Genomic DNA, 15184 nt, shown 5'->3' on the forward strand with positions numbered 1-15184 from the left:
TTTTTTTTTTTTTTTTTTTTGCTATAAATCAACTTAATATAGAATTCAAATATCAAGTGAAAATGTCAATAAAAAATGATGTCAAGAAAACAAAGCATATATATATATATATATATATGTATGTATATATATATATGTATAATAACAGATGTTAAATTGATAACAATGCGTCATAACTAAACCAAACAATGATTTAGTAATTTAATCATTAATTTAGTTGAGTTAAGTGTGTATGTGCATGTAAAGTGTGTACAAGCATGTGGTTGGAACATAGAGTTAAATAACGAAACGGAGAAAAACAAAAACAACAAAAAAAAGAAAAGATTTTATTTTCGGTATTAATGTGCAGCTGGTTGTAAGTGCCTATGTTTTTGTATGTGTACATAAATGTGAACATATATTTTACATACACATACATATGTACAAACGTATGCAAAGTTTTATTAGTTTTGTTGCCAACTTGCGATTAACTCGTTTAATTTATTTATTTTATTATCACTTCTATGGCCAAACAAACCGTTATATTAAGTTTATGAAATCGTTTGAAAGATTACGATTTACTCGAATATGAAGAAAAGAAGTTTTTAACATTTTAATCTTAAGGCATATTTAGTTTGCTATTCTTATTTGCGACGTCAAGATGTTCGAAAAGATAAGGTCATCGCAAGGTTTAAGATTAAATTCGAAATTACTCGATTTTTATACCCTACACCATTTTTGGTACAAGGATATGTTTAATTGCTAAGGATGCAAGCAACATCCGGAAGCAGTTGATAAAGAGCCATTTCTTATTATACCGACTGTTTTGAGAATTACGCTTTGAATCGATCTAATCTTCTCTGTCCGTTTGTCCGTTCAACGTAAAGGTCGTAATTTTTCAGATATTTTGGAGAAATAAGGCACACAATGTTTTGGCCTAAGGATGAATGTTACTGAAAAGGGTTCGGAATGGAGTACTTTTTGGGCCATGTTATATGAATGACTGTATTAAACAAAATGGTGTAGGGTATTCAACGATGAGTCTTGTCTGTAGTGTTTTTCCTTGCTTGTTTTCTTTATAGGATAACGATTTTCGAGCTATAAACTTTGTTCGGTTCAATGGTCTAAATAGGCAAAATAAAAGTATACTGAAGGGACTCGGCATCTGTTTAGGGAATAAAATACTTTCTTCTGGACGTGTGCACTAACTTTCTTAGCTATGTCTCTTATCTTGTTTTTATTCTCAATTTAATTGTAGAGGGACGGAAGTAGAAGATAGGCACTCAAAAGAGAGGACTTTCAGAAGATAATTTATTATCCCAAGGAAGGCAGCGAGGAATTTTTACGTCCAATCCGTTGTTGTTAGAAAACTTTTTTTGGATTATACCCAAAGCAAGCTAGGCGGAGGCCAGCACTAAGTACATTCCACCAGCGACCTCGTCTCGCAGAATTTCAAATCGGATCTAAAGTCAATAGCTTAATAAAATTGATTATATTTAACCGGATAAAACTAATTTTTTAAACATCTTTTCTATACGAAACCGAGTTCAAGAAATAGACGTAACCCTTTCATATTTAGGACAGTAGCTTAATAGGTGGGAACCAATTTTTATCACAAAATGTAAAGACTTGTTTCTTGCAAAAATCTTTAGATTCAAAAACTTATCATTAATAAGAGTGGGAGGATATGGGAGGATAAGCATGGATAGAGGAGATTTCGTATTAATTTTGCATGCGAAAGAGAACTTTTTTTTTCACTGAACCTGAAAGTGGATTTCGTAGCTCATTGGCCAAGACATGTTACTGTACTAAAGTTTGCCAAAATGTTCTGAGCATTTGCAGCCTATATGGTGAACACAAATTACGTTGGCATATATCAGATATGCAAGCGGATAGATGATGATTGCAGTCTAAATCAATTCAGGAACTGATTGAGAAGAGCTCGAATATAATTGGAACTGAATCTGTCTCAAGTCGGCCTAAGAGTATATATACTTATTATAAGTGGTGTAGAGTATAAAAATTGGAGTATATCAACGACTGCCTTGTTCATAGTGACGACCTTCAACGCTACTTCAAAGCAATACACCTTATTTACTCCCTAGTCTAAAAATCAGCAGTTAATACAAATGGCCCCGTTAAGTAACCAAGCCCTTTTTATATTAGCACTAGAAGGACCACTAGTGGGCCAATTTAATCTTTTTCAACTTCCAAGCTTCAAAAAGATGGTTATAAGACGTGCAGAGTTTTGGAAATATTTGGTGCTCTTTACTTACCAGAACAGACCTTTAAAATTTGATAATCAATTTTTTTTTGCCTGGTGTACTTTCCAAGGTGCCGAGTATATATGGCTGTTCCTTCGGGAAAAAGCTAACTTTTAGCGAATTTTTCCTTTTATTTTTGCTTTAGTCGCGATTGTGGATTCGTGAAATTCTGGAAAACCTACATATTTCTTCAGTTCGATTAAAACCCCTTTTTCATAAATATTGCTGACAGTATTAGATTTATTAATTTCTTCATAAAAATTATAAAGGACTGTCCTAAAATGTCCTATAAGCAAGCTTAACCATATTCTTCCTCTTCTGCGAGTCAGCAAATCAACAACAAATGATCCACTTTGCTGAGTAAAAAATGCCTACCGTTTAGGTAAATTCTACGCCAATCGCGTCAACGGGGCAGTTTGATTAAGGGGCAGCTCTGATTTGTAATGGAATTATGTAACCTGCAATTAGTGCCTTCATGTGCATTAGAAAAATATATATATATATACCTATATGATAAATAATAATACTGTGGTTGTGTTTTTCAGTAGTGCCTATAAAGACTGCTCAAGATTGTTGTTAAGGCCACGGTAACATTATTACCTGAGTATATAAGAATAGCGGCTACCATGTAAGAGTCCACGGAGCCAAATCCCTGTGCGATTGAATTTACTTTAGTTGTAGGTGTAGCGGGTGCTCGATCGGTAAAAGCATAACACTTGGCAATTTTGGCCACACGTCCACTAAGCAGCGACCAATCGCTATCTATTTCTCTTTACTCGCTCTTTTCCGCCTGTCACCATATTACACGAAGAGGAGACATTCCCTGATTAATTAGTTGTATGTTACGATATTAGTAATAACTCCTGAGTGACCGATCATAAGAAAAAAGAAAAGATAGCGTTTTGACAATTTTTTTTTTTGCATAGAAGGAACGATAATAGAATAATAATATCTAACGAGGTTAATTAAAAAGGCGCATCTTTAAGAATTAAAGAAAGAAAAAATAATTTTTGAAAAATATTAAAAAACTGTCATCACCGGATACATTTTCGCGAGGCACTGTCAGTGCAAAGGTAATCTGTGGCAAACAGTGTAACTGGTCCAAATTTGAATTTAAAAAAAAAAAAATCATTTAATCTACCTGTGAAACACTTAGGACTTTTTGGAAATATTCACTTACGTACGATTAGCGAACGTTTGGATGAAGATGATCAAATATCGATCAAAAGGAAGACAATTTTGTTAAAGAACAATTAAGAAGTCTATAGGGGGACACGGCCCGTGATTACATATTCTTTACGAGTTCGCTTAATACAGCTACTGGCATGATGACTTTTCAAAATAAGGCGTTATATAGCAAATGGTTGAGAAGGTTGTCCGACCCGAATCACGGACATTTTTCGACAAAATTGCGTCAACCATTGGTTGTAGCGTTGCTTTGTGATCATTTCATTTGGTGAGAACAAATTTCGAGTTCACCATGCTCTGCCGAGTCGCCCAAATGGGGCCGGCAGAGGATCGCCAACGTTAATTGTTCGCCTACTCTGCCTACTCGCCCTATTTGGGCTTCGGATGTCGTAACCCATTCACTAGGCGTCACTCATAAGGGCTTGAGACTCCTATCCCTTGAATTAAGCAGGAAAGGCAAAGTTTCGCATAGAAGTACACATATTCGAGTCTTCAAGAAACACCTCCGTGCAATAACTTATACAATTGAGTGGAGCTTAGAGACAGTATGTATTCAGAAGATGAGGTCGCACCTTCACGCTATTTCTAAAAAGCGTTAGGGTATCCGAACTTCGTTGAAAGTTTAAGATGAATAATGTTTTATTTGTGTTTTCGTCTTCGAAAACTTGTAGCAAAGCACTTCATATATAATTAAGGTTATATTTTCTGATATATTTACGAGCATTATTTAAAATAATTTTTATTACTATTGTTCTTTACTTAATTTTAAAACATTCTTTGTTTCACTTTAATTAATCACATCCTACTTATTGTTATTAAGTGTTACTGCTTGTGTTTAAGTATGTGTTGCCAACTGAGTGCATAGCAAGTGTGATAAGATTAGAATGGAGAAGAAAGAAATATATATATATATATATATATATGAAAACAATAGCATAAAGTTTTTTAATTACACTAAATACCACACTAACAACAATAATAAAAATAAAAAAAATACATAAAAAAAAAAGTTCAATTAGATTAAAAGCTAAGTTTTTTCTTATTTTTTTTTTTTGTTTTCTTTAACACAAAAAATAGGTTAAGTGTGTTATTTGTAAACAATTTTTCTATATAGATGTTTATACAATTTGTTTGTTTTTTATAGCCACCGCCGGCAAATGCGAGTATACTTAGTTTGTCAGCGCGGCTGTAGCATCTGCATAACTAAGTCGACTAACCCATACTGAGTATCTTCTCTTCAAAGTTCGATTTTTTATTTATGCTTCGTTACCCTAGGAAGCTTACGTACTTCCATTATCGCCTGTGTTTGTTTATTTCTGTAGATTGAATTTGACAATGGGCTAAATTTGCTTACAATTTCACTCGTAAGCTCTTCTTCTTCCGCAAACAAGGCCACTGTAAATTTTTAAAAAAATTAATTTTTTTTTTTTCGACTCAAATGAGCCCTTGAACAGCAGCCATGGCATTTTGGAAAGACAACTGCGACCGTGGTTGGTTTTTTGAAGATCATTTTATGGCTGTATGTGTGCACTTGACACTTTAAACGCGTCTTTCTCAAAGCACTATTTCCAAAGCTGGCCCAAGGGATTAACATTTGAATTTCCAATCGCTTCCTTCGGAATTTTTCCAAGTATCTTCAATAGTATATTTACTCCACCCGCCAATTTGAGGGGATTTTGTTTTTAAAAATGCAACATAGGCAAGCCATTATGTTTGGATTTTATGTATGTTGGTTTGTAATGCCTTTTAATTCCAATTTATTTCCCGTTTACTCCAACGTTCGTTGAATCGGATTTTATTATTCATTTTAATTTATTTATTTATTTACTATTAATTTTGATGAACCGATTGGACTGAACATGAAAGCGATCCTAGCGAACATCTACATCATCAAAAGTCTTGGAAGGTATCTTCATGGTATCGAAAGTTATAGACGAAAAAAAGAAAAAGCTCTCGATATTTTCCGAGGTTGTTTTAATTTCTTCTGCCTTGTCTGCAAACAAATCGCGGTCACTGCTTAATTTCGTATTCTTGATCGATCAAGGAATATTTATGCTAAATTTCAGCTTCCTATCTGCACTTTCGCGACTTTAATGTTTCACAAAGGGGTTCCGTAAGTGTAATGCTAAGACGAAGTTTGGCAAAAAAGTGCATAGGAATTTTTTCATAAGTTAAGTTAAATATGTTTTATTAATAAAAAATATCCGCAAGATTAGGCGAACAGTTACGAATGGCGATTACCAAGCCGTGTTCGCGCGCTCAAATCTCAGTTACTGTGATTCTATCTTTCGGCACTGACTGTAAAAATTGTTTAAGAGGTAAAGCTACTGCAACATGGGTAATCGAATATATAACAATTGGCCCCTATCAAGTGAATCTTCGCAGGTTCAAATCTCTCTCAAAGTGCAATCGAGTTTGCATTAGTCATAGCTGTAGTGAGCGCTCAGTTAGCAAAGATATGACACTTACCGATTGGCATGCTGTCGTCTTCTTCCCTATCTCCTTCTCACTATTGGCGCATTACGCAAACAAAAGACATCCCCTGATGAATTGATTATATTAAAAATATAAGGATTTTCAGGAAATCCTAGGCATTTTGGATTGAATGATTTTTTTTTAAATTAAAATTTGCACCACTAGTGACTTAGGACGCAGAGCACCTTAAACAGAGAGTGTGTTACGAGCTCGCAGGAATACCTTCGATGGTGCTATCTTTGAAATATTTTTTAACCCAAAAAAAAACAAAATTTTGTTTTAGCTGTTCTACTGGTCTTTTCTCCTATATCGAAAAACGGTTCAATTATGTCGAAAAGGAAATTTTCTAAAATGTTAAGAAAGTAATAAAAGCGCTTGATAGTTTTCGCTTTCTTCTGTTGACTTTTTGCAAAAAAAAAAAAAAAAAAACAAAACTAAGAAAAATGGGCGGGAAATCGAGCAATTACAAGGACTAACACATAATTACAGGATGAAAGACGGTGTTCGCGACTTATTTTGAAAACAATTTGTAAAAGGACAATTTGCTTAATGTAAAGGGATAGGTGAATTTTAATATTCGAAGATGCGGAGTTCAGTTGGTTGGCATAAATAAAATTCATTTTCAGTAAATAGTTTTTTGAAATTTTAATAAAACCAAAACGTTGACAACCCATTGCCTACAAAACTAATATCTAAGGAAGATTGTTAGAAAAGGGAATTTCAAGTTAATGCCGTACAGTAGACGTTCGCTTTAAGTTTAAGTTTAAGAGCTCAATTAACAAGAAATTGACAGATTTCCATACATATATATATATATTTTAAATGATGGGTGTTTAAAATCCATGTTAAGATGAATTTGGTTTGCTTACTTATTATTTCATATACAATTTTTTTCTTCTTCTTGCAGATTGTGTAGATGTGTTATGCCCTTCTTCTCTTAATTTTACTACTACGACTACTATTCAGCCGCCATCTGTTCCAGTCTCTAAGTGTTTATTACTGTTTTTTTTTTTTTTTTTTCTTTATCCATATATTGAGGTATGTATGCATGTGTGTCTTTCAACAAATAGATAGCTATGTATTTATGTTTGTTCGTGTTTTTTTTTTTTCTTTTGTAAGCTGTTGTTCGCCTATCTGTTTATGCAAACTGCTTTAGTTAAACAATTTCGTAAAAAAATTTCTTTTTCATATTTTTTCATTTTTTTTTTTTTTTTATTTCTTGACGGTTAAACACCGAAATAAAGCTGAAAAATAGAAAAGAAAGACATAAAAGCTATCCATGTCAATATGTATTCAGGGGTTTATTGAGTTTTACGCTGAAAGAAATTTTGTGCTAAAGCAATAAATAAAGAAATAAAAAATATTTAGATCCATATGTAGCTTGCAGTAAAATTTGATTACTCGAATAGTTGAACATTCCGTTCAAACAAGGAAAAAACTAAAAGTGGGGAGAGATCAGTACATCCAAACATCCGAACTTTCTGTTCGCATTGAACCTTTTCTGCCCAGCTTGATACGCCAAGCGTTGCTGATTTGTCCTTCTGTTCGGCCGATTGTCTTCTTCTGACTATTGGTGTCGAACTTGAGTGATTGCTCTAGAATGGGAAAATGAAGAATTTCTCTTTCAATTTTTCTAAACTTTGAATTTTTTTTTAAACTGGAATCCGTTAGGCCCTTGAAAAGGGTAATCTGGTAATAGTGAATAGGTGAAGGGGCCGGCAAAGTTCCACATAAACGCTCGTTGGTATCCTGCCTTCCCAAAGAGGATATTGTATAAAGTAAAGAAATGCTGAATGCATTAAACAATCGCTTCAGGATGTATTGTTCCGATGACTGGGAAAAAGTCGCTTCGATAGAGTGCGGAAGACGTAATTCTTCAGAATGGTATAGGAGGCGTAAGCATGCGCTGTGCTACTTGCTTTAAAGCAATGAGTTGGATAAGACCTTGGCGTTCCCTGCAATTTTACAGAACTACACAGAAGCTCTACGATTTAACTCATCTGGTTCACTTCGTGTGTACGCTAGACTAGAGAGGCGCATTCTTCAGAAGGGCACGCCTAAGTAAAACTATGACGATATAAATTGCTATCCCCCCCCAGTCTAATGTAACTGACTATAATTTGCGGAGCATTCCATATTTGAATAAGTGCGTGGGAAGATGTGAGGATTCCGTTTTGATATTCCAAAGGAATTTTCTTACAAGCTGTAGGAATTTTTCGCAAAAAAATTTCTTCTCCATGTACTATTTACGCACGTATGTTGTCTCTATGGGGTAGATATGTTTAAATTTTTTTCTTCGCACACCGCGCAGCGAATCATCATCTCTTGTTGACTCGCTGAACACTCAAGAAGAAGAAGAAGAAGAAGACGTTTAAAAGTTTAACATGTGTTTAGGTGTTAGATTTTTTTCTGAAGCGTATATGTGCTTACCATCCTTTTTTTTCTTCTTTTTTTAACGAAGAATGTGAACAATTTGTGTCGACAATACTTGCCGCACTTGTGTCCATAAAATAGACAATAAACAATTTCTCTTTATCAAAGTAAATATTGTCAACCTATTTATAGTTGTTATACAAATTTTCGTATGTGTTTCTGTATGTTTGCTTAGGGAAGATTCAAGTAAACAAGTAGAAACAAATGACATGTGAGCAAATATTTGATACTCTCTGTCATACGTTTTTTTTTTCATTATAAGAATAATCTCAATTATATAACTAAAAAGTGGTTAAACTATTTTATAGTTTTTACGCCAAAAAAGAGGGGAGAATCCTTTGGTTTTAAAGTCGCCGGTATATTAAAAAAGAAAACTTACAATGTCGAAAAGTGTCAGCGCAATTACAGCAGAACTGCCGCATAATGGCTCCTGCGCACCACCAATACCGAACAGTAATCCATCTGCTAGTTTGCCGAGTCATTGTTCTCTTCTTCAAGAGACCGCGGAGATGCAACATTTAAATGACCGTCTAGCCGCTTATATTGATAGAATGCGTAATCTCGAAAACGAGAATGCTCGGCTGTCAATGGAAATGCAAACCGCGCGTGATAATGTGACGCGTGAAGGCGATTACATAAAAAATATATATGAGAGCGAATTGAGCGATACTCGTCGTGCGCTTGATGGAATGGCGCGGAACAAATTGAAATTGCAAATTGAATTTAAACGTCAGTGTGAGCAGAATGAAGAAATAAAAGCAAAATTGGATAACAAAACCAACGATTGTAGTATTTTCAAAGCAAATGCCCGTAAGCATAAGTTACGTGCAACCGATTTGATTGCAAGATATAGCGCTTCGAAGGTTGATCGTGAAAAAGCCATCGATGAGCTAACCGAGCTACAGAAGGAACATGATCGTTTGCGTAATATTTTGAATGAAACGCGTGAAAATGTTCAAGAAGAAACTTCGACTCGGGTGAATTTGGCGAATGCTGTACAAATTTTGCGTGAAGAACTCACTTGCAAAGACCAACAGCATAAACGAGAGGTTAGTGAGGCTCGATCGCGTCGTCAGATCGAAATCGATAAGATCGGTGGTCACCTTTCTGAACAATATGAAGGAAAATTACAACAGTGCCTTCAAAAACTACGCAATCAGTACGAGGCACAAGTGCAAGCTAATCGTGATGAAATTAAAAAAGTGTACGAACATGAGATGAAAAATCTTCAATCGGCAGCAGCACCCAATAAAGATGCAACCGACACTGCTAGGAAGGAATTACGTTGCGCTCGCGAGCGCTTTGAGGATCTTACTATGCATGTTACTAAATTGGAGTCAATTAATGCTGATCTTCATTCTCGTATACGAGAAAAGGAGCAGTTATTAGATGATGAACATGATCGCCATATTGCTGACAAAGCTACTTTAGAAGCTGAGCTGCAACGTTTACGCGCTGAAGTGACGCATCAATTACGGCAACGTCAAGATCTTATGGACATTCAGGTTTCATTGGATTTGGAGATCGCTGCTTACAACAAATTTTTGTGCGGCGAGGAATCTCGCTTGAATTTGGCGCCTATCTCAGGCGGTGCGGCGATCGGTTCTCCAAACCAATCCTTAAGTTTCTCGCGTGGTGTCAAACGTTGCAATTCACCAATGACTGATGCATGCCCAGCTTCGATAAAACGTACACGCTCAGAGATAGATGAGTCGGAAAGTGTTGCCTCGGCATTGGATGACGAAATTAATGAAAATATGTGTCATTCACAGGTTGGTCCCGATCAACAAGTTATTGACGAGAAATGTCGTTTTATGTAGTTCTACAATAGATTTACTTTTGTTCGCTTTCGCGATATGATTTAAAATTTGAAAATTCTTTAAAATTTTCTACAAATTTCCACCAAAGTTTTGAGAGATGAAGTAAACAAGAATTGCTGGACATTGTGTACCTCATACACTACATCTTTTATCCTTAAGTTTTTCTACGTTATTCTATGTAAATTCCTTAAGATCTAGTCTTCTTCTGAAAGTAATCTCTTGTCAATACGCACGATGCAGAATAAAATTGGAAGTAAGTCGAAGCATGTAACAAAAAGCGATCCACTGAAAAATGAATGAAATATTCTCCCCAAAGCAGATTGAGCTTTGAGAAAGAGTTCGCTTTTAGTTTACAGACACTAACAGCGCATTAGTCTAATTTTGGTATGCTTGATATTCTCTTGAGATCGAAATAGTGGAAAGCCTGAAACTGTCTATCCGGAAAGCAGTCAACTTGATACAAGGATTTTCAAGGGTATTTAAACTCTGAGAAGCTATGGGTGAAATAAGTCGGCCAATATGGTAGTAATAAACAAAAAAAAAAAAAACTGGAGCTTTCGTCTTCGGAAAACCCTTTCAAATAGTCATTGTCCTTGGACACACGCCCGCAACCATCGCTCTCCGAGGACGAACGAAACGAAAACTATCTGGAAATTAGCCTTTAAACGTAGTATACATTTTGGGTGGACGAGTTGGCCATATTTAACATGTTTTGGAAGAGTATCAAAGTTTCGTCCCGAGTTGAATGTAAATTTTTAATTTTTACTGTTTTTAAGAATTTATTAATGCGCAGGCGTGTTGTTTTCTTTTTTTTTTTTCTTTTAATTTAGTCACGTACATCACGTTTTCTTTTTTCTATAAAAATATTTATATCGCTGCTCATCAACTAATTGTGGCAAATGAGGAGTATTTTCGAAGGAGGCGAACACAATTTTCATAGGCGTATCCAAAATTTCTCAATAAACTCTTCTATAGAGATAAGCATGGCTGGTTTTCCTTTGTGTGGTTGCTTAGTTGACTGTTGGAATCAGGCGTAAATGCGAACAATAAATATAGTGAGCATTTTACTCTTCGATTAAGTTATGTTACGGACGTACATATTCTTTTTCTTCTTCTTATTGCGGGTCAGGAAATCAACAACATTCGATTCACCTTGTTGAGTAGAATATGTTCACACAAGGTGAACACAAGATACTTTGTTGGAACCTCAATAAATTTGAGTGCAATATATTTCTACACACACATTGTGCATATCAAATATGTCGTAGCATGTCACGTTTATTATGCTGTAAAGTATTCTCGAGAGTTGAAATGTTTTCTATAGCTTACGAACTATTTACTAAAATCGGTAAAAATGTGATTCTGCTTCTGTAGCTGATTTTTTTGTATTATTTTCATTTCACACCAAAGGCAGCTTTTAAAGCATGGAATTGTCTTATATAATGAGTATATCTATATTAAGCCAGGCAAAGTCAGGTATTAAGCAAAATTATGACAAAAACTTACTGTTTAGTTCAAAGCCTTTTATTCTCGAAGGCTCAACAGGACACACGTACATGTCCTATGTGTCTTATTGGGAAAAGAAATGCTGGAAACTAAGACTCGGAATATAGTGAGAGAAAAAAATAAATAGGACTCTCACTACTTTAGGTTTAAAGCTAAAATATATTGAAATCGGAGCAAAAAGCTTTGGAATGATGAAAATTAAATCATTAAAATCAAACTTGGTGACCAAATCAGTTACTGGCCAGTAGCTACGTGAATTAAGAAATCCATTACAAGCTTATTCACAAATTAGAAGGGAGATTCACCCATCTACTCGATATATCGATCGTATAATATGTTCTCCATTTCCTGTGTATCTCAAATCATATTTTTCTGCTATTGCTCAGCACTTTAGAGATGATTTTTTTTCTTTTTATAGTCGTTCCCATGATCACACAATCTCTGCCCTCCCGATCGAGGGGCGGATCATCTTCGTGTAATCTGCTGACGGCGAATCGAACACTACCACCCACAACATGAGCTATCTTTTCAGGGGCAACAAGATCGATATAGAAATCAAGAAAATTGCACGGCTATGTGATGCGGATGCGGTTCGCGTATGTGCATGAATAATTTACCCGCTTAGAATGTGTAAGCACGCAACGTTTTCAAGCAAATATCGCTCGAAGCCGCACTGCCTTCAGTTAAAAAACGCCACTCAAGCTAGGGTGAACCTTATACGCTACATTGCTTGGAAAAGGCTTGTCCACGTAAGCACCGTTGCTTATCGTAGCAAAATTTTCTTTTTAAAGCAAAATTCACTATGGGTGGATCATATATGGCAGCGGCAGCAAATTGAATGCAAATATTTTGACGTCAGCTTATCATCAAGCGATTAAAACTAATACAAATTCATTTTCTGATTCTTTTCAAGTTTGTCTGCCCATCTGTCCGTTTCATTTTCTTGTGTTTCATCTACCCCCCCGGCGCCATTGTTTTACAAGCAGGTTAAGTTGATTCATTCAAAGGATTTCGAATCGATTGATATGACAAACGGTGGGTCAATCACCTTCAGGTTAACTTTACAACAATTGCGGTAGGCTATAAAAAGCGTAGCATGCAAAACCATTCGTTTTTAAGCTGAATAAAATTTCTGTTTATTTGTTTTTGTTTGTTGATCGTTTGAAACGAAAACAAATCACATCTGAGGTTAATGTTAAAATATATCGGTCGGCTAAAGATATCGAACCATTGTTTTTCTTCATTTTTTTTTTTTTTTACTGCCAATATTGTATATACGTACGTATATATGTTATGTATAAACATGTATTAGATAAGTTATGTATTTAGCACGAATATATTCTTATGTTTATTCTCTATTAGATTATTATGCAAAACATGCTGGTCAACAGATGTCAAATGCTGTTGTCGTCAACGTTACTTGACTTTAATTAAATTAATTGATACAAATTTGTATAGTTTACCAGCCAGCATCTGATAGATTCAGCTGATGTTGGACGATACAACGACCGTAAGAAAAGTTTAAAGGAACAGCGTTACAATTACTTTATATTCCACTCAAATGATTACCGTTAAGCTGACGTGATTCATGTCTAAGCTATCAGTTAATGCGAAAGTTATATTTGTGCCAATTATTAGTTCTTTAATTCTCTGCTTTTATGTGCAGACCGAGCAGAGAGAGAGAGACAGAAACAGCAGCTGATGATAAGACTACGTCTACCGATTACGGTACTCTTTTGGATTCGATTTGCATATTTTGCACGGATTATCGTATAACAAATTAAAATTTATTAATTCTTAAGTTTCTAATGGCTTTTGAAAGTTTTTTGCTTCTTTCGTGACTGCTCTTTTTTTTTTTTTTTTCTTTCCTATCTATCAGTAAGAGAAGATGACATGCTAAATAAAGTATCATGTTTGTAACATAAACACGCAGTTATGTCAAAAACATTTATATTTTCTCGGTCAGTCAAAAACTGAAAGTCTTCAACCACTATCAACAATCATTTATTTCTTGATTTCTCTCTCTGTGCGCTTCGGGATAGTTCGGTTTTCGTTTTATGACATTTTTGGCTGTTGCCGTGTTTGGAAAAAAAAGGAAAAAACTACATAAAATCCAGTGTACATACTAAGCAGTTCTTTTATCTCCAATGGGCAACAAAACAGTCGGCATAACTTTAAAAGTTGGTGCCGTTCGTTGGTGGTCATTAGATACCTAGGGGGATCGCGTTGAGCATAGATAATGTTAAGTTTGTTAATTCAATTGAACAGAATTGTGCTTTGAAAATGGGGCAAAATTAGAAAAACATCTACTCTTCAATCTCACATCAACGGGGACGAAAATGTTTGTTAGGAAAAAATTCGTGGCGTTTCCGGAGCAGATACTTTGTCAAAAGCAGTAGCCTGCAAATGCCACGTTCGCTTCCGATGGCGATTTGGTCGGCGAATCTATGATTAACTCGAACAAATTTTCCAAAACAAAGCGAAAGGTCAAGATGTTACGTTATGACGTCGTTGTGGAGATAAACGTTGATTACGAACCAGTTTTGAGCGCTTTGCGTAAGGTTGAATACTAAAGAAAGTTCAGAATTTCCATCAGCAAGTCATTGCTGAAGCGAAATCAAATCAGGCCACTTTTGAAGAGACTAATAACAGTGAAAGTGCTCGGCAAAAATGAGCAACGCCCAAAAGTGCCTTGTTTTGCCATCAGCCATTCATATACTAAAATTCTTAATTATGGTTAATCAATGGGAAAGGCATTGTCTTCCGATGTAGACCATATTCATATTCAAAATGGGGAGAGCTTTCCTCGGGAGTATATTTGCATTTCATACAACAAAGGGGACATACAAAGTTTTCTTGTGTAGCATCGTTACAAGAGATGAAAAGTAGATTTTTTTATAGAATGTCAGGCTTCCGGGTGGATATGGGCAGACCAATCCACATCTATCACAAGATCGCATCACTATAGCAAGAAGATGATACTCCGTGGTTGATGGAATGAAATGGCCTTTGGAATGGAATCGAAAATGATGTGGCCTTTTAAAGTGTAGTAAGACGATCAGCACTAGTACCGAACGCTACGATCAACAAATAATCGATTTGAACGCTTCGTTTCGCAAAAAACAATGCCAGCAAGTTAAAAAAAAAAAAAAGCAGCAGAACATGAGGACTTTTTCACTTATCATCTCTCCACCCGTTTTAATTAGAAAATCGGTTCGTTATATCTTAGAAACGCACAACGACGGAGCGCTTATTCAAGCGTCTTACCTATCAGGGACTAATCTGTCCGATTATTGCTGCGGCTTGCGACAAAATAGGAAGATTTTTAAAAGCTTAATATTCAAAAATTGTTAGAGTGATGGAGAAAATGTGTTGTTAGCCATGGAAAATATTTCGGGTAACATATTTTTTATCATCTTGATGCAACAAATCAAAAAAACCTCATCTTTTATTCTGAAAATCGGCGGCTGATTGTGCCCGCTTTCACTCAATATTGCAAAGTACGAAAGCTTAGTTCCT

The 15184-nt window shown here is 35.4% G+C and overlaps 2 protein-coding genes across 3 annotated transcripts in view; both read left to right on the forward strand.

The window, feature by feature from the left end:
- Positions 1-15184, forward strand: part of LOC119635701 (GATA zinc finger domain-containing protein 5) — a 46227-nt gene that overhangs the window by 10356 nt on the left and 20687 nt on the right. Inside the window, exon 2 of one of the 2 annotated variants that reach the window (XM_038030666.1) lies at positions 6814-6944. The exons of the other annotated variant lie outside the window; for it this stretch is intronic. The gene's annotated coding sequence lies outside the window, so the exon portion shown is untranslated. The remainder of the gene's footprint in view (positions 1-6813; positions 6945-15184) is intronic. 2 annotated transcript variants of the gene reach the window in all.
- Positions 8640-10411, forward strand: LOC119635700 (lamin Dm0-like). Its single transcript, XM_038030665.1, has one exon. The coding sequence runs from the start codon at positions 8720-8722 to the stop codon at positions 10157-10159; it is 1440 nt and encodes a 479-aa protein (XP_037886593.1). The 5' UTR covers positions 8640-8719; the 3' UTR covers positions 10160-10411.

The sequence above is a fragment of the Glossina fuscipes genome, unplaced genomic scaffold (genome assembly GCF_014805625.2).
Source record: "Glossina fuscipes isolate IAEA_lab_2018 unplaced genomic scaffold, Yale_Gfus_2 27, whole genome shotgun sequence".
Taxonomy (NCBI): Eukaryota; Metazoa; Arthropoda; class Insecta; order Diptera; family Glossinidae; genus Glossina; species Glossina fuscipes.

Excerpts from the sequence above, each read along its gene's own strand:
- LOC119635700 (XM_038030665.1), top strand. The coding sequence starts at position 8,720 with ATGTCGAAAAGTGTCAGCGCAATTACAGCAGAACTGCCGCATAATGGC.